This window comes from Chiloscyllium plagiosum, unplaced genomic scaffold (assembly GCF_037043375.1).
Source record: "Chiloscyllium plagiosum isolate Xiang-an unplaced genomic scaffold, Cpla_swu_hap1 HiC_scaffold_1, whole genome shotgun sequence".
NCBI classification, from domain to species: domain Eukaryota; kingdom Metazoa; phylum Chordata; class Chondrichthyes; order Orectolobiformes; family Hemiscylliidae; genus Chiloscyllium; species Chiloscyllium plagiosum.
Genome location: NW_028270139.1, coordinates 102,669,007 through 102,689,075, shown reverse-complemented (window position 1 = coordinate 102,689,075; position 20,069 = coordinate 102,669,007). Strand labels below are relative to the sequence as shown.

General features: G+C 41.9%; 1 protein-coding gene across 12 annotated transcripts in view; it reads left to right on the top strand.

Moving 5' to 3' along the window:
- Positions 1–4,770: 4,770 nt before the first annotated feature.
- Positions 4,771–20,069, top strand: part of unc13bb (unc-13 homolog Bb (C. elegans)) — a 640,614-nt gene continuing 625,315 nt past the window's right edge. For 4 of the 12 annotated variants that reach the window (XM_087989459.1, XM_087989467.1, XM_087989462.1 and 1 more), the window contains exon 1: positions 4,777–4,966. In XM_087989459.1, coding sequence (XP_087845585.1) covers positions 4,945–4,966 — 22 coding nt within the window. In that variant the 5' untranslated portion in view covers positions 4,777–4,944. Of the gene's footprint in view, positions 4,967–20,069 lie in introns of all 12 variants that reach the window. The other 8 variants (XM_087989457.1, XM_087989452.1, XM_087989446.1 and 5 more) reach the window with 4 other exon arrangements.

Below are 20,069 nucleotides of genomic sequence, written 5' to 3'. Positions count from 1 at the left end.
ATCATCTATGTATTTTGTAAACAGTTGCAGTCACAACACTGAGCCCTGAGGCACACCACAAGCCACTGCTTGCTAACCAGAGAAACACCCAGTTTTCCCCACTCTTTGCTTTCTGTTAGTTAACCAATCTTTTGTTCATTACCTGTAACGCCATGCATCTTTAAATTATGTAGCACCTTTTGTGCAGTACCTTGTCAAATGCCTTTTGGAAATCCAGATACACCATATCCACTGGTTTTCCAGTGTCCACCGAGCTTGTCATGTCCTCAAAGAATTCCAGTAAATTACTTAAACATGACCTGTCTTTCATGAACCCATGCTGTGTCTGCCCAATGGGATAATTTCTACTTGATATCTTACTAATTCTTCCTTGATTACAGATTCAAGCATTTTCCCCACTAAACATGTTAAGGTATTAGGCCATCCATTTCCCTCATATTCTTGCCTCTGTATTAAACTGATTATTTCCCATTAATTCCACTACCTCCAGTGTGAGGCAACCAAAAAATGTCATCCACTTCCCTCCCCTTTCAGCAGGTCAGGCAGTATCCGAGGAGCAGGAGAGTAAACGTTTCGAGCATAAGCTCTTCATTGGGATGAAGAGGTTATGTTTGAAATATGACTCTCTTGCTCCTTGGATGCTGCCTGACTGGCTGTGCTTTTCCAGCACCACACCTTTTGACTCTGATCTCCACCATCTGCAGTCCTCACTTTCTCCCTTTTCAGCAGTTCAAAGGGATGCTCCTTCCACGATACTGTGGTGCATTCCTCAATCACACAGCCATCTTTTTCCTAGGACACATTTTTATGTAGAGACAGGAGATGTAAATACATCAATTTAGCTTCTTCTTCCTCACTGTCCAAGGCCCCAGCACTCCTTCCAGGTTAAACAACAATTTACATTTACTTCTTTCAATTTACTGCTTTTCTGTTCCGCATGTGGTCTCCTCTTTGGTGGAGTGATCAAACAGATTAGGTGACTGCTTTGTGGCAATGTATCTGAAAAAGTCCTCAAGCATCATTCTAGCTTCCCTGTGGTCTGTCATTTTAATTCTGCACCTTGTTGTTACACTGACATCTCTGTCATTGTTTCCTGTCACCTTCTGCATTGTTTCAGTGAAGCTGCATGTGAGTTTGAGAAGCAGCATCTCATGTTTCACTAAGTACTTTACAGGCTTTCAGACTCAACATTGAATTCAATAATTTTAGACTGTAAATTCTGTTGCATCATTTTGTTTTCCTTTTGTAATGATTTTCTAACTTTTGCTTTCAGATAGCAGAATGTCAGCTTTAAACTCTTTGAACTGTAAAACTAACATTTTTATTATTCAATCTCCACTGTCTTCCATCCAGTCAGAGATCTTCCCAGCCGACCCATGCCTTACTCAAATTGTATTACACCGCTAACTTTTCCCAAGTTTGATGAAATATCATCAACTTGTTCCTGACTCCACATTGACTGTCTGACCTGCTCAGTACTTCCTGCAGACACTGCTTTTATTTCAAACTTTCAGCATTTGAAGTATTGAAGATAGGCTTCAGTTCTGTTTGTAGTGTTATAATCAGACATGAGGCCGACTTCTTCTTCTGCCTCAGCCATAACCATTAAGCCAATTAGACAACTCTAGCCCACGTAACACACAGCATATGCACTCTCAATGCTGCAAGTGCCTGAGCTTTCCCTCCTGTGTGAAACACATTCAGAGGAACTTTCTAGACTCGTCTGGCCTCAGATTTTGTAACACCTTTAACAATTGCTTTCTTTCATTTTTTTACTCCATTGCTGTTCCTTTTTGGCCAAATTTCCCTCTTCGGTATGAGTAGAAACTGATCTAGTCAAATGATTACCTCCCTCTGCGGAATAAATTACTATTTAGCCCTGTCATATCCAGTCAAGATCAGTCCAAGCAGGTTGCTAACAGGACGAGGCACCATGAATATTTTCGTCCACAACCACGGTGTGAGTGCACGAACCAAGTCCACGTGCATGCAAATATATTCCACCACCTTGCTTCCTCTCTGGCAATGTAAGTGACAGTGTGATGTAATGTAAATTATTACACCTAATATTAAGGAGCAGCTAACTATGATGAACACATAGCAAAGGGTTCCTGATGTAAAACCGAAGACCCTGTGTATCCGAGCTAGCGCTTTGCCTAATGCAGCAATCTCAGCACAACTATGACAATGTTGTTCGCAGTGTAGGTAGTGGTTATTTTTTCTGCGTGTCGTGGAGAAGTTCTGGGGAATTGCACACTTTGAAAGAAAAAGTTTAGTATTCGAAATGAATAAAACGCATCTCCTATGCGCAGCAAGGTGGCAGTGTTTTCCATCTAATGTGCACAAAACTTCAATGTGGTATAAACATTCTGCCCTTTGTTATGAGCGGGTTTTAAACAAATAGTTACTGCTGCCATGAGTATTTTCGTGTTAATATAACAGAGTAGTCTCTTAAAAGGAAAATCTCGAAAAATGCGCATCTGAGCTGACTTCCACCGTGACTGTCGCGCTCTTCAGCCTCGGTTTTATATCAAGACTACAATACGATTACCAAGACTTATTAACATGATTTTGAATTTCAAACTAATTTAGATTTTAAAAATCTGCATATTTCTGAAGATACACTGAAATGTTACTGTTTCCATTTTACTTGTTTAATCTAACAAGAAACTGATCGTAGATTACATGGTCCACAGAATCAATTCTAAATTTATGCAGAAGAGTGGGAAAGAATGAGGCGATCTTTGAGAAATATCACTTTTTTTTACCGTATTTATGAATAAAATCTGATATTCACCCTAAAAACGTTCGGAGTTTTGTTACAATATGATTCTTCAAATGGCGTCCACCATATCTGGCAGAGACTATAACATCATATAGATGCATGTAAATGAGAGAAAAGGTTATTTATCTTAACTGTATAATTATCGAACCTACAATCCATGTTAACTAAAGATGGTTCATTTGAATGGTTATCGTTATCTACAAAGAAGTAAATATGCTAATAAATGCTCATTCTCCCTTAACAGACAGGAACAGCTAAATTACGAGCGGATAATACTTGTATTCAATTATTAACAAGTATAAAAGATCATAAACTGACAAGATACGAATACTGTACTGAGTATCTGCCAATTAGGCCTTATTCAATTTATCTATAATTTCAGCCATTCACCAAGTGTGAAATTTATAAAAATAGCTAAAGTATAAGGAACCATTTAGGGGGTTTATGGTGCAGTGGTAGTGCCCCCACATATGGGTCAGAAATCCTGGGGTCAAGTCCTATACCTGTTCTGGAGCTGTGTCACGAATATGTCTGCATAGGTTGATTAAAAATTTCTAACAGGAACTATCGAAAGCATCAAAAGCCAAACCTCACCTGCACCAATTAATCTTTGTTTAGAAGCATCACTGACATTCGGTCAAAAATTGAAATTAAAAAGCAGATTGCATATTCATTTATTATCCTCACATATTTTCACCGTAGTCCAACTGATTCTGTGGCTACTTTGTGAATAAGTTGACAGAAAAGTATTGCAGTTTCTGGGTGGTTTTTAAAGGGTATGTGAGCCTGGTGCGTCACATCATGATTCAGTGTCATCCTGCCGATGGTTACAGCAACAGGAAAGTACTGCGTGGTGGAAATGTGAAAAAACGTTGAAATTATTCTGCAAATCACGCAGCATCTGTTTAGGAATTGCTAGAGTTAACGAATCAGGTCGACGACCTTTCATCGCAACGTCTTTATAGCTAATTTGTGTTTAATCCCAATGATGAATCTCCAATCCATTAATGGTATTTCAAACATGTAAGAATTTCAAACATATATATGTTTGATTTCAAAGCACTATGTTTAAAGAAAACGTGATGGGAAGCTGGCATTTATTTATATTGTACTAACAAAGTTGGTCTCTCAGGAAGTTTTTATTCGTTATGCTGTAATATGGAACTAACATCAACATATTTATATGGGAAATTATACATCTGTGCCATATATGCACTTGACATCTCGATTAGCCTTGAGTTTATCTGCTGGAGGTTGGAGGGGCTTCTACAGATTATGTCAGATGCACTTTGAGTATTTCTAATTCAATTATCTAAATTTAATTTTGTGATGTGTGAAAAATCCAGTTTATGATTCATTTGGTTATACGGCCAATTAAAAAAAAATACCCTTAAGTAACTGACTATTCTACACCGAATAACTATCGATGCGGTTAATTTGGTGAATTTATTTTGATTTCGTCGAACAGAAAGAGGAATTCCACCTCAGTCCAATTATCGAAAGCTGGAAATGCTCAGTTCCCTTAAAAATATGAAAAGTGGCAATTGTATATTTCAAAGCATACCGCGACGAACTGTGTAGATTTAAAAACCCTGGACATCTCGTTGTACAATCATTACTACCAACCAGAGAAAGACCAACTGAGGTCTAGTTGCACGATCATGCAGTTAACTTAATGTTACTGCAATTCCTTGAGAAATTGAGTGCCAAGCTTTGCAGGATATGGTGTCCGGAAATGAAGAAGGGGCTGAACGTTTACCTGGAATGCGAAACGTTGGCCCCAGGAACGGCGCTGAGTTCCAATTGACGTCACTCACCTGACAAAGCTCGATCACGCGCTGAACGGCCCCGGCGGCCCCGCCCATTCCCCGCCCGCGTCCCTTTCTTATTGGCTAACCTCTAGGATGGAGCGCTTCACCATTAGTTGGAGCGGCGAGAACCCACCCTTTGCCCCGCCCCTCTATTTCCGCTTGTGGAATCAAGAGGTTCGTCAACATGGCGATGAGCTGTCATCCATCGCGCCGACACACACATAGTTACTTCGAGATGGTACGGGCGACGATGGGCGGACAGCGAGTGCTTCCACTCCATCAATAAAAAAAAACGTTTTTGTTGTTTTCAGCCTGGGTGCTCGGCGTTGAGGAGGACTTTGGTGCACTATGTCTCTACTTTGTGTGAGAGGTGAGTGTTGCTAAGGGGTGTGTTAGGGGGTGGGTGATTGGGGTGGAGAGGCCTGGGGCACAAATTGGGTGGTACCCACCCTGATGTCTTCCTGGCATCGGCTCGCCTGCTCCACGTAACCCATGGCAGTCGTTGGACTGAAAGTGTTTGTCGCCCCTCTTTTTGAACAAGTCAATCGACTTGTTGCTGTCGCATCCAACACTTGTTTCTTTTTATTTTGAATTTGATTTAAATGTAATCAATCTAACAGGTGTGTCTGAAGTGTAGCTGTTTCTGCGGCAGGATCTACCTTTTCCCTAATCTCATCTTCCACCCCGTTTCGACTGCGTGTTGGGAATTTTTCGATCAAGCTACTGGTTTATATTTCAAACTGTGGTAGTGAATAAAACTTTTCGTTTCGCAGATTGTATAAGTTACTTTCCCGATCTGAAATCTTTAACCAGAAGAATCAGTCCAGGATTTAAATACTAGTCTTTGGATCTCATCTGAGTGTATATGCTAGAATGTTATCTCCTATCATTGAAACAGGATGGGTGATGATCAAGTCCGTTTCTATGGTAATTGATCTAAAGCTTCCTCTTGGAAGGCAGCTACTGCAGCAGATAAGCGGATGGGATAAGCTTTCAACGTTTGCAGCATAAATTGAAGGGTGTCGTCCGTTTGATGTACACGTGAGCTTTTCTAGATGAAGTGAGATCCAGTCAAGACTTTTATGATTGGAAGCCTCACTTAAACACAAAAGGTTGAACAGACTTTAAATCAGTATATTTCTTTCCACTCTGACTTATGATTTGTGCTATTAGTCGAAAACTTTTTTTTACAGTAACTAAAAGGTAATAGAGGGTATGCCTTTGGCCGCTGAGCTTGGCTGGGCAGAACGGTTTTAGTTTGCTTTTGTTCGCTTTGTTTTGGTCGTTTAATAAATGTTGGACGTATGAAGAAACTTAGTATTGTTTTATTTTTTTAAGACGCGGTGACTGAATGTAAGTGCAATTGTCATTTTACCCGCACAAACCAGACTTATTATTGCTAATGCTGATTTGTTCAGAGTAAAGACGAATATGGAACCCGATGCGTCCAAGGCTTTAGGAACGTCGCTCTCTAACCTGTTAAATGCTTTATTTTACTGTAGTTCTTATTTCATTACCGTAGTTAAAATGTGCAAAGATTTTAGTATCATCCCTTTTTTAATTGGATTTTACAGCAATACAAAATCATTAAGTCTTTGCATATCTGTACTGTTCAGTATCGTGGGATTCATTGGGAACCGGAAAAGGCATGAGGAAGAAAATAAACCACTGATTTTCATCTTGGGCCATATGCGGTGCTTCACTTTCCACCTGTTAAGTGACAATATCGCATTGCCATGTCTTCCGATTGCCATGTCTGGAACTTGCCGTTTAATTACACCTATAAATTCTCAATTCGACGAAACAGTTAAACATTTCCGAAAATGCGGAAATGATGTTTTACTGAATACAATTTTGTTAGATATTGTTTTGCCCTAAGGTGTTCTATATGTCAGAAATTTAATTTCACCTTGTGATCATGAATGAGTTATCGAGATTTTCTGTTCTGCTCAACTGACGAGCACTATTGTTACATCTTTGCATTCTTCTATTCTCCCGTGAGCTACCCTTGGACCTAAGAAAATGTAGTTGGAACACACAAGTTGTGTCATTGTCAAGAACTGTAGCACTGAAAGAATAGTTTACCTACAGCTGAACTGCTATGTGACGGGGATTTTTCATCACATGTGTAACAACCTAGATGATTTGTTCTTTCATTCCCAAGCTTTGTAGTTAAACCACTGAACTACAAAGTGAGATATCTAGTGGAAGAAAGGCATGGCTGGCTCTTGGAGTGAAAGGCTGAAAAGCAGAGCACTGAATTATAAGCAAAGTACTGAAGAAACTCAGGGGGTTTGGCAGGATCTGTGGAAAGAGAAAACATTCAGAAATGACTCTTCAGATATCCTGAGCTTTCCCCATCAATTTTTGTTTTAATTTCAGATTTCCAGCATCTCCAATACTTTGCTTTTAAGCAGAGGACAGATTCCAGTTATCAACCATTGATGCCATGTGATATCAAAAAATAAATGAAGACACTAGGTACTGCAAAAGCTGTGGATTCTGCCAACATTCTGGCAATAATATTTGCAATAAATAAAACAAAGCACTGTGTGGATGATGGAGATCTGAAACAAAAACAGATTGCTGGCAACTCCAGGTACCGCACCTGTGGGGAGAAAGCAGAGATAATGTTTTGAGTCTGATTCTTCACTTGAGCTGCTGAGTTTTGCAAGCAATTTCTGCTTTTGAATAATATTTGAGACTGTGTATCAGAACTAAGTGCACCCCTAGCCAAGTTGTTCCAGTGCTTCTACAACACTGACATCTGGGAAATTGCCCAGATGTGTCTTGTACACAAAAAGCAGGACAGATTCAACCCAACCTAGCCCAACTGCTCCATCAGTCCACATCAACATCTTCAGTTAACTGAAGGAAGGTATCATCAAAAGGTTAAGTGGCCTTTGCAAAGGAATTGCCTGCAACTGACTGGGTTTTTCAAGGGCCTCTCAGCTCCTAACCTTGGTGCAAACATGGACAAAAGAGCTGAACTCCAGATGTAAGAGTGACTATCTTTGTCATTAAGGCTGTATTTAACTGAATACGCCATCAAGGAGCTCTAGCAAAACAGGAGTAACTGGGAATTGGAGAAAAGTCTATTGACTGGAGTCCTATCTAGCACAAAAGAAGGTGGTTAAGCTTATTGGAGGTCAGTCATCTCAGCTGCAGGACAGCTCTGTAGAAGTTCATCAAGGTAGTGTCCCACACCCAACCACCTTCAGCTGTCCACCAACAAGCTTGGCTTCATTATAAGAACATCATGAGTGTTCAGCAGCATTCGTGTCGACTTCGATTTTGAAGCAGACCATATCCATATACAGCAAGATTTGGACAATGTCCAAGATTGGCCTGCCACATTGTCGGTAACATTTGTGCCACAAGTGCAGGCAATGACCATCTCCAACAAGAAACTATCTAACCATTGTCACTTGACCTTCAATGGCATCCATGGCTGAAGAGCTTCTGGGCAGAGGAGATGACCTGGGGTGTGCAGTGAGAGAGGGACTCGCTGAAATCCTTGTAGAGGGAGGAAGACAGCTTCCTGAAGAAGGGCTCATGCCTGAAACGTCGATTCTCCTGCTCCTTGGATGCTGCCTGACTTGCTGCGCTTTTCTAGCAACACATTTTCAGCTCTGATCTCCAGCATCTGCAATCCTCACTTTCTCCTCCTTCAATGGCATCACCATTGCTGAATCCTAACTATCAACATTATTGAAAAACTGAACTGGACTATGTTGTGCCCGACTGGGGCAGCACACTGGAAATTAAGTCTCCTTTCTGGAGTCTTCACAAAAGTAAAAGGTTCCAAAAAGTTGTTTTTAAAAATTCCTAATTTAACTGAGGTTTAAACACTGACCAGCTTTTTCTACTTAAAAAAACCCTATTTCCACAAGTAACTAGACTCTAGCAACCAGTAAATAACTATGAGTTCTTAGATATAATTTTCTAGTAATTAAAACACTAGTTTCACTTATGAACTCCTCATTATATATATATATATACACACACACACACACACACAAATAAACCTGTGTATGGACAGAAGGAAGAAATTGGGAAAACGTTTCAATGGTTCCTGTTCACAAGGTAATTCCTGTGATAACCACACTGCTGCTTCAGGTTCTTCCTTTTTCTGGATGCGTTGCATGATGAGCAAGTTGTTTGGGTCACTGTTAAAAGATATCTGATTTATTGACTAAAAGTCACAGCTTGTAACAATGACTGAAGGAGAAATAAATTGATTTTCTATGGTTTTAAAGTGATATTGTCTGCAGAGAAAGAAGAACCCCATGACAGGTGGTGGTCTGAAGGCTTTGCTGTATCTTGTTCGCAGACTGAAGCTGAGAACCAATCAGATTGTTGCCTTTGGCTATTGGTAACTGCTCAAAAGCCCGCAAACCCAATTTGCTACTTGTCATACAAAGCTCGATTTGTGCAGAACTCTTCAGCTCCAGTTTGTCTACAACCATTGTTGTGAAGTAAGCTGCGCAAACAGTGTTTACTGAATCGATAACCAAGCACTTGCGTTCAAATCAGGATTGCATGTGACTCGGAAGGGAACCCATCGGTTGTGCATTTTCTGCTTTTGTCTTTCTTGGTAGTAGAGGTCATGGATTTGAAAGTTGCTCGATATTTGCCTTCAAACCATGCAGTAATCCTTGCAATTCCTGGTTTAAGAGCAGCTCTTCTCTCATTTCTGTTAATTTAAAATAACAATAAATTAGAAATACTGGCCTTTAGAACTAGCCATATAAATAACGTGGCTACCAGAGTAAGCTACATGCTAGGCATCCTGCAGCAAGTCACTCAACTCCAGGTTCTCAGTGCCTGTCTATTATAACAAGGAATTTCAGGAATATGATGGAATGCTTCCCATTTGTATAGGCACAACACTAACAGCACTGAAGATTGACCATATGGGATATATTGTCTTGTTTGGTTCCCATCCACCATCGACCACCTCCAACATCCACACCCTTCATCACTGGCAGGATTGTGTACCACTTAGAATATCCACTAGAGGAACTCACCAAGACTCCTTTGACTGCAACTTCTAACCTGTGATTTGTATCACCAAGAAAAACGGACAGAAGATGCATGGGAGCACCACAACCTGCAGGTTCCCTGCCAAGTCATTCCATCCTGATGTGAAATTATATTGCTGTTTCTTCACTGTTGTTGGGTCAAATTTCTGGAACTCCCTTGCTAATTGTACTCTGAATCTAGTCCAAGGACTACAGTAGTTCAAGATGATGAAAGTTGTTAGTTTACGACTACCTTCTTGATGGCAATTGGGCAATTAAATGTCATCCTAACCAGAAACATCCACATTCATTTGAAACAATAAAACACACGATGGCTCAGTGGTTAGCATTGCTGCCTCGCAGCACCAGGATCCCAGGTTCAATTCCAGCCTCAGTTGACTGTCTGTGTGGAGTTTGCACATTCTCCCTGTGTCTGCGTGGGTTTCCTCCAGGTGCTCCGGTTTCCTCCCATGGACCAAAGATGTGCAGGCCAGGTGAATGCTAAATTGCCCATAATGTTAGGTGCATTAGTCAGAGTGAAATGGGTCTGGGTGGGTTACTCTTTGGAGGATCGGTGTGCACTGGTTGGACCGAGGGGCCTGTTTCCACACTGTAGAGAATCTTAAAAAAAAAAAGAAATTATACAGAGTTTGTCTTTCCGTTATGACAGGTGCCTTTATCAGCCTTCTTAGGTAGTCCCTTGGGTTCCAAGATGATCCATTTTCTCTTTTGGTTTTAAGATAGCTGATCATCCCAGCATATGTTTAGAATTAAACACAGGGCTTCTGACCAAGAGGTAGGAACATTTTTGATTATGCCACATGTGCCCTCCCAGTATGTGTTAGATATTTTTGAATCATATGATGTTATTATGTACTTCTGGAGCAGATGGGACTTGAACCTAGGATTCTTGACTCCACTGCACTATAAGATCCCTGACCACCAATGTGTAATAGAAAACTCTTTCAAACCATGGGGCATGAGGTTAGGTTTTGTTCCCTATAGTGTGGAAACAGGCCCTTCAGCCCAACAGGTCCACACCAACCCTCCAAAGAGTAACCCACCCTGACCCCCCATTCCCCTACCCTATATTTACTCCTGACTAATACGCCTAACACTATGGTAAATTCACCTGACCAGCACGTTTTTTTTTGGATCGTGGAAGGAAACCAGAGCACCCGGAGGAAACCCTTGCAGACACAATGAGAATGTGTAAATACCACACAGACAATAACCTGAGGTGGACATTGAACCCAGATCCCTGGCGCTTTGAGGCAGCAGTGCTAACCACTGAGCCACTGTGTTGCCCCAGGAAGTGTTTGAACTGTTGGGTGAATGGGTAGTTGACTTAGAGCTTTGTGCACTGTCCCTGGCTTCTCAAGATAAGTTTCCTGAATAAAGTTAAAAATTGTCACCTGATGAAGGAGCGTCGCTCCGAAAGCTAGTATGCTTCCAATTAAATCTGTTGGACTATAACCTGGTGTTGTGTGATTTTTAACTTTGTACACCCCAGTCCAACACCAGCATCTCCAAATCATTTCTGAATAAAGCTTCCTTATTTTAATACAAGACCAGTGTCTCCCAAGAGTTGACAGAGCTGCTTGATCCCTTCATAGGCTCCTTTTTGAGAACATTCAAAACTCTTTTTGCAGACCACCTGGGAGTCTCCTCTTGTCACTGTGTTCTGAGTAGAACTGTGTGTTTAGGCATTCAAATGACAATCCGCTCTGCTTGGCAGACATTTGAGTGATTACCACCTTACTGCTGAGTACGTCGTCTTGGGAAAAGACACTTGCTGTTGGACCATCTGCCACCAAATTATGAGACATGGTGGTGGAATAAAATGAATTGAATAGTACTTTGAAAGAGCAGGCTTAGTGAGTTGAATGGCTTCCATGATGTGATTCTGTGATTTCTTTATTTTGTAGAATCTGCTGATTGAATAACACACAAAATACTGTTAACATGATGATGGTAATTCAATTTTTTGAGCCATAATGAGAAAGGAGTATACTTTCAGGAGGTGGAACTGGTCTCATTAAGGAGTTCAGTAATTGTGTTATTAAAATATACATCCATTAGTGTACCAGTATTAGGCTACATTTAGGAATGTAAACAATTAGTGTCCGACCTAACAGTATGTTCTTTTTAAAAAAAAAATGTTTTTTACTCTGAAGACTAATAGCTAAATTAAGTCAGTTATAAAATTTTGGCCACTTAAATTTTTGTGGTATTTTTAAGCTTACGTTGTGCATTTTATATGAAAAATTTTAAATGCTGTCTCTTGATGGACTCTGCTGAACAGAGCAAAACTATATTTTTCATGTTTCAGGAAGGCATACATATATGCAGTTTCTAACTGATTTTTAAGTCTGTTCCAGAAAGTTTGCTTAAAAGATTCTAGCTTCCTCAACTTGTAAATATGGAAATTTAGCATTCAGTTCTTCCTTTTAACACTGTATAATTCAAGATACACCAGATTGGAATCACAGCTGTGGTTGATAATGACAGTTGGGTTTCTTTTCGCTGTAAGTTTTCAATCTTGTCAGATACTGCCCCAGGTGGCTGTTGAAGTGCTTAGCTGTTGGAAGAGACAAATAAGTGACAGGCTGCATATTTCAGGGTTGCGATTCATCATACTTAAGACCAGCTGATCCGAACGTAACACCATTGAGGACTGTGGTTATGTTTGTTATGACTTGTTCATCTTATTGGATTTGCCACTTCTGCTCCAAAATGAAGTAAATTCTTAAATTGGTGCTTTGTTGTCTTTTTAAAGGCCTTTTTAAAACTGTAGTTCCATTGTCCTCCAGTTTCATGGTTTTAAATTAAATTTGTATTGACATATATTTTTACAAAGTTAGTCTGATCAAAACTAGGACTGAGCAGGTGCATTCAACCATGTCTCCATGTCTTGGCTAGGAAATGAAAATACTGGAGTCTGATTATTTAGAATTCATGATAAGACTTGCTGGAAAGCTTGTTTCTTTGACTTTCAAGTAGGACAGGAGTATGGCCCCTGTCTCTGCTTTCCTGGACAAGAATGGGTTAAAATTGGATTAAAAGTTTTAATAAACTGGGTACAAGGCAAATAATACCATTAAACAGACTTGAAATAGATCAGAATGCTCCATTTCTGAGAGTGAGGCATTCAGCACAGTAAATTGGATCATTCAGCCTTTATGTGCAAGAACTTAAGTTGGAAGTGAGAAATTTGATTTAATAACTTCTGATCTCTGCCTTTTTCTAATTATTTCAAATGTTGATGCATCCTCTTGTACTTTGCCAGTTTTTAATGGTGGGGCATGATCATCTAAGCATGGTGTGGTTCAAAAGCATATGTTGCTACGCAGTGTTTTGGTTTCAAGCATGTTATTGAAAAGTTGTTTTTAAAGGGACCATTATCTGGAATGTGGATGGATTATGCAGAAGTCATCTGAATTGAAAAGCAGCAGAATTACAGCTTAGTGTTTTACATGTTTCTTTATCTTTGCAAACATTTGTCATTTTAATATAAAAATAACAAAAAATTTTCTAGAAATAGTGTTCCTCCTAACAATTCTCAATTTTGAAATTTCATTTGACTGTGATTATTTTACAATGGAACTGTTGTGATCCCAGAGAGACCGCAATAACTTGAGAATTTCTTTTGTCTGCAATGACTTGTACAGGACATTACATTTTAAGACTTCTAAATAATAGACAAACGAAAGGTTTTAATAATACCATTCAGAAGTTGAGTGTTGCTGGCTGGGCCAGTATTTATTGCATTTCCCTAGCCACCCTCGAAGTGTGCTGCTTGGTTGAACCATGGCAGTTTGTTTTGGTTCAGGCATACCTATATGCTACTAGGAAGTGAGTCACCAGGATTTTTGATCCAATGCTATTTGATGAATGCTGATATATGATGAATGCTGATATATTTCCTAGTCAGGGTTGTGAGTATTCCCATGTATTTACTGCTTTTGTCTTTCTTGAATAGTAATGATTGTGGGTTTGGAAGGTGCTCTCTAAATCTATGATGGAGGGAGTGAATGTATGTGGGTATGATTGCAATCAAGCAGGCTGCTTATTTTCTGGATAGTGCTGCTAGGGTTTTGTGTAGAGGATCTTTCTGCGGATGTAGGTGTGTTCGCTGAGCTGGAAGGTTCGTTTTTCAGATGTTTCATCACCATACTAGGTAACATCTTCTTCAGTGAGCCTCTGGATGAAGCACTGGTGTGGTGTAGCCCACTTTCTATTTGTGTTTGAGTTTCCTTGGGTTGGTGTTAGCATTTCCTGTGGTGATGGCATTTTCTGTTTTTTTTTTCCCTCTAGGATGGTAAATGGGATCCAAGTCAATGTGTTTTTGGAATGCCATGCTTCCAGGAATTCTCATGCATGTCTGTTGGCTTATCCTAGGATTCATGTGTTGTCCCAGTCGAAGTGGTGTCCTTCCTTATCTGAATGTAAGGATACCAGTGAGAGTGGGTCATGTCTTTTTGTGGCGAGTTGATGTTTATGTATCCTGGTGGCTAGTTTTCTGCCTGTTTGTCCAATATAGTGTTTGTTACAGTTTTTGCAAGGTATTTTGTAAATAACATTTAGTTTTCCTTGTCTGTGTAGGGTCTTTCAAGTTCATTAGCTGCTGTTTCAGTGGGTTGGTGGATTTGTGGGATACCATGATACCAAGGGGTCTGGGTTTTTTGGCAGTCATTCCCGAGTTGTCTTTGCTGTAGGGGAGAGTGGCTCAGGTTTCTGGATGTATTTTGTTTGCTTGTTTGGGTTTGTTGCTGAGAAATCGCCAGACTGTGTTTCCTTGGTATCATGGTAGCCCACAAACCCACCAATACACTGAAACAACAGGTAATGAACTTGAAAGACCCTATGTAGACGACAAGCAAAACTAACATCATTCACAAAATACCATGCAAGAATTGCAATAAACACTATATTGGACAAACAGGCAGAATACTAGCCACTATTGGATCATCAAATTAGCACTTGTTGAAGATTTTGAAAATGCTTTTAGCCTTTTCTTTTGCATAAATGTGCTGGGCTCACATCATTTTATAGGTAAAAACAATGACTGCAGATGCTGGAAACCAGATTCTGGATCAGTGGTGCTGGAAGAGCACAGCAATTCAGGCAGCATCCGAGGACAGGCAAAATCGACGTTTCGGGCAAAAGCCCTTCATCAGGAATAAAGGCAGAGAGCCTGAAGCATGGAGAGATAAGCTAGAGGAGGGTGGGGGTGGGGAGAGAGTAGCATAGAGTACAATAGGTCAGTGGGGAAGGAGATGAAGGTGATAGGTCAGGGAAGAGAGGGTGGAGTGGATAGGTGGAAAAGGAGCTGGGCAGGTCGGACAAGTCCGGACAAGTCGAGTTGCTGGAGGTTAGAAACTAGGATGAGGTGGGGGAAGGGGAAATGAGGAAACTGTTGAAATCCACATTGATGCCCTGGGGTTGAAGTGTTCCGAGGCGGAAGATGAGGCGTTCTTCCTCCAGGCGTCTGGTGGTGAGGGAGCGGCGGTGGAGGAGGCCCAGGACCTCCATATCCTCGGCAGAGTGGGAGGGGGAGTTGAAATGTTGAGCCACTGGGCGATTTGGTTGATTGATGCGGGTGTCTCTGAGATGTTCCCTAAAGCGCTCTGCTAGGAGGCGCCCAGTCTCCCCAATATAGAGGAGACCGCATCGGGAGCAACGGATACAATAGATGATATTAGTGGATGTGCAGGTAAAACTTTGATGGATGTGGAAGGCTCCTTTAGGGCCTTGGATGGAGGTGAGGGAGGAGGTGTGGGCACAGGTTTTACAGTTCCTGCGGTGGCAGGGGAAAGTGCCAGGATGGGAGGGTGGGTCGTAGGGGGGCGTGGACCTGACCAGGTAGTCACGGAGGGAATGGTCTTTGCGGAAGGCGGAGAGGGGTGGGGAGGGAAATATATCCCTGGTGGTGGGGTCTGTTTGGAGGTGGCGGAAATGTCGGCGGATGATTTGGTTTATGCGAAGGTTGGTAGGGTGGAAGGTGAGCACCAGGGGCGTTCTGTCCTTGTTGCGGTTGGAGGGGTTGGGTCTGAGGGCGGAGGTGCGGGATGTGGATGAGATGCGTTGGAGGGCATCTTTAACCACGTGGGAAGGGAAATTGCGGTCTCTAAAGAAGGAGGCCATCTGGTGTGTTCTATGGTGGAACCGCTCCTCCTGGGAGCAGATACGGCGGAAGCGGAGGAATTGGGAATACGGGATGGCATTTTTGCAAGAGGTAGGGTGGGAAGAGGTGTAATCCAGGTAGCTGTGGGAGTCGGTGGGTTTGTAGAAAATGTCAGTGTCAAGTCGGTCGTCACTGATGGAGATGGAGAGGTCCAGGAAGGGGAGGGAGGTGTCAGAGATGGTCCAGGTAAATTTAAGGTCAGGGTGGAATGTGTTGGTGAAGTTGATGAATTGCTCAACCTCCTCGCGGGAGCACGAGGTGGCGCCAATGCAGTCATCAATGTAGCGGAGGAAGAGGTGGGGAGTGGTGCCGGTGTAATTACGGAAAATCAACTGCTCTACGTAGCCAACAAAGAGACAGGCATAGCTGGGGCCCATATGTGTGCCCATGGCTACCCCTTTGGTCTGGAGGAAGTGGGAGGATTCAAAGGAGAAATTGTTAAGGGTGAGGACCAGTTCGGCCAAACGAATGAGAGTGTCGGTGGGCCAAACGAATGAGAGTGTCGGTGGGCCAAACGAATGAGAGTGTCGGTGGGAATACTTGTGGAACCACTTTGTCGAATGAGTTCTAATGCTGTCCACCATCATTCACGGCTTGATCAGCCATGATTCCTCCAGATCTTAGGTCTGATCCATTTGCTGTGGAGCCACTTCACCTGTCCAGCATTTGTGTGAAAACAGCACAAGCAGCAAGTAGTTTCACAGGTTCACACCTCATTTTTAAATATGCCTGCTGCTATTCCTGGCATGCCCCGGCACTCTTCATTGAATTGGTGTTTAATCCCCTTGCTTCATCGTAATGATAGCCAGGTTATGAGTTTGCAGATTATGTCGTCCAGTTTTGCTGATGGCTCCAAGTGCAGACTTGCGAGAGTTGCTAGGTCTGTTAAGTCTCTGTGATTTTAGCATAATCAAGTGACACAACATGATGGAGGATATGTGAAGACGGGTCTTTGTTTTCACAGGGACTGTGATTCTGTGGTCGCTCTTAGTGATACTATCGTGGATAGATGCATCTGCAGCAGGCAGATCGCTGAGGACGAAGTCAAGTATATTTTACCCTTTGGTTCCGTCACCAACTGCTGCAAAGCCAGTTTAGGAGCTATGTTCTTCTAGGACTTGACCAGCTTGGTCACTGGCAAGCCACTCTCGGTAGTCATTGTAGTCCCTCAAACAGTCCATTCTACAGCCTTGCCACCTTCAGTGTTTTCTCCAGTTGGTGTTCAATATTGAGTTCTGACTCATCACCTGATAGAGGCACAGAATGTGATAATGAGTGAAAGGTTTTCTTGCCCATGTTTGTGCAGGATAGCTTTATTCTGACTTGTGTGCCATTGTTCTACCACCATTGTCTGCAGTGCCTGTATGTCTAAGGGTGGTGATGATGTCGGTTGGGGCTTGTCTGCAAGGTATGATTTCACAAGTATGATGTGTCAGGATGTTGTTTGGGTGATCTGTCTCAGAGACTAGTCAATTTTGGCACTAGCCCCTCTGTTGATAAGTCGGACTTTGCAGCTTTGATCAAACTGAGTTTGCCATTGTTGTTTGTGGTGCCTTAAAATGCGAAGTGGTCTGTCCAGTTTCATTGCTTTTTTTCAGAATGTTTAGATGTTGATCAAATTGAAAGGCTTGCAACGGCAATTAAGAGCCAATCACATTGATGTAGGCTGAGGAGGCAAAGACAATAGTTTTCCTTGCCTAAGGGGCATTAGTAAACCACATGGGATTTTATGACAGTGGTATCATGGTCATCGATATTTTGAAAATACTTTTGAGAAATTTTTCTTTACAAAGTTATAAATTACCAAAATATAACAATATAAAATTAAAACAACAATAACAATAGAGTCATAGAGATGTACAGCATAGAAACAGACCCTTCGGTTCAACCCGTCCACGCCGACCAGATATCCCAACCCAATCTAGTCCCACCTGCAAACACCCGGCCCATATCCCTCCAAACCCTTCCTATTCATATACCCATCCAAATGCCTCTTAAATGCCTCCACCACATCCTCTGGCAGCTCATTCCATACACGTACCACCCTCTGCGTGAAAAAGTTGCCCCTTAGATCTCTTTTATATATTTCCCCCTTCACCCTAAACCTATGCCCTCTAGTTCTGGACTCCCCCACCCCAGGGAAAAGACTTTGTCTATTTATCCTGTCCATGCCCCACATAATTTTGTAAACTTCTATAAGGTCACCCCTCAGCCTCCGTCGCTCCAGGGAAAACAGCACCAGCCTGTTCAGCCTCTCCCTATAGCTCAAATCCTCCAACCCTGGCCACATCCTTGTAAATCTTTTCTGAACCCTTTCAAGTTTCACAACATCTTTCTGATAGGAAGGAGACCAGAATTGCACACAATATTCCAACAGTGGCCTAACCAATGTCCTGTACAGCCGCAACATGACCTCCCAACTCCTGTACTTAATACTCTGACCAAGAAAGGAAAACATACCAACCGCCTTCTTCACTATCCTATCTACCTGCAACTCCACTTTCAAGGAGCTGTGAACCTGCACTCCAAGGTCTCTTTGTTCAGCAACACTCCCTCGGACCTTACCATTAAGTGTATAAGTCCTGCTAAGATTTGCTTTCCCAAAATGCAGCACCTCGCATTTATCTAAACTCCATTTGCCACTTTTCAGCCCATTGGCCCATCTGGTCCAGATCCTGTTGTAATCTGAGGTAACCCTCGTCGCTGTTCACTACACCGCTAATTTTGGTGTCATCTGCAAACTTACTAACTATACCTCTTATGCTCGCATCCAAATCATTTATGTAAATGACAAAAAGTCGAGGGCCCAGCACCGATCCTTGTGGCACTCCACTGGTCACAGGCCTCCAGTCTGAAAAAGAACCCTCCACCACCACCCTCTGTCTTCTACCTTTGAGCCAGTTCTTTATCCAAATGGCTAGTTCTCCCTGTATTCCATGAGATCTAACCTTGCTACTCAGTCTCCCATGGGGAACCTTGTCGAATGCCTTACTGAAGTCCATATAGATCACATCTACTGCACTGCCCTCATCAATCTTCTTTGTTCCTTCTTCAAAAAGCTCAATCAAGTTTGTGAGACATGATTTCCCATGCACAAAGCCATGTTGACTATCCCGAATCAGACCTTGCCTTTCCAAATACATGTACATCCTGTCCCTCAGGATTCCCTCCAACAACTTGCCCACCGCCGAGGTCAGGCTCACCAGTCTATAGTTCCCTGGCTTGTCTTTACTGTCCTTCTTAAACAGTGGCACCACGTTTGCCAACCTCCAGTCTTCCGGCACCTCTCCTGTGACTATCGATGATACAAATATCTCAGCAAGAGGCCCAGCAATCACTTCTCTAGCTTTCCACAGAGTTCTTGGGTACACCTGATCAGGTCCTGGGGATTTATCCACTTTTAACTGTTTCAAGACATCCAGCACTTCCTCCTCTGTAATCTGGACATTTTGCAAGGTGTCACCATCTATTTCCCTACAGTCTATATCTTCCATGTCCTTTTCCACAATAAATACTGATGCAAAATATTCATTTAGTATCTCCCCCATTTTCTGTGGCTCCACACAAAGGGCAATAAACTACTACCCTACTCAACTGAACACATCAAAACTATACTCACAACAGATCAATAAATAAATAACACCACTCAGCACAATAAAACCAAAGCTCCCAACCATCGAGAGCATTAATTATTACACCCACATTTATTTGAAATTCTTCTTCTCAGAGCATCAGGTTCACTAAAACTAGCCTTCATAGCTAAATGAAGGCCCTAATTAAAATGGCAGACAAATCTGCTTTCAGGAAATTCAAAAAGGGCTGCCTTGTCTTCCAAAAATATTCCTTATTTTTGGTGCACCATATTTGTGACAAAATCCTAAGGTTTTCCATAATTAACTTGCACCAGCCTGACAGGTCTGGGCATTTCTCAGACACCCAGCACATCAAAATGTTCTTCCTTGCACAAAAAAATGAGGATGCTACAAAGCTTTTTCCCACGTACATCTAATGATGGTAAGTTCAGCAAGTCCAGGAGAAGAGAGACCTGGTCTACCTTAACTTTGGTCCCCAAGACACACTCTGTATTACTCCTGCCACAGTGCTCGAATACCTACAAAGCTTGTGACATGACCGAAAACAATGAGTCAGGGTACCTATGCTTATTTTACATTGGAGATGCTTCCTTTGAAAATTTTGCAGGACTAACCTCGGGGCAAATGAACCCTGTGAAGAACTTTCAACTGCATGATGTGTGTCCTGTT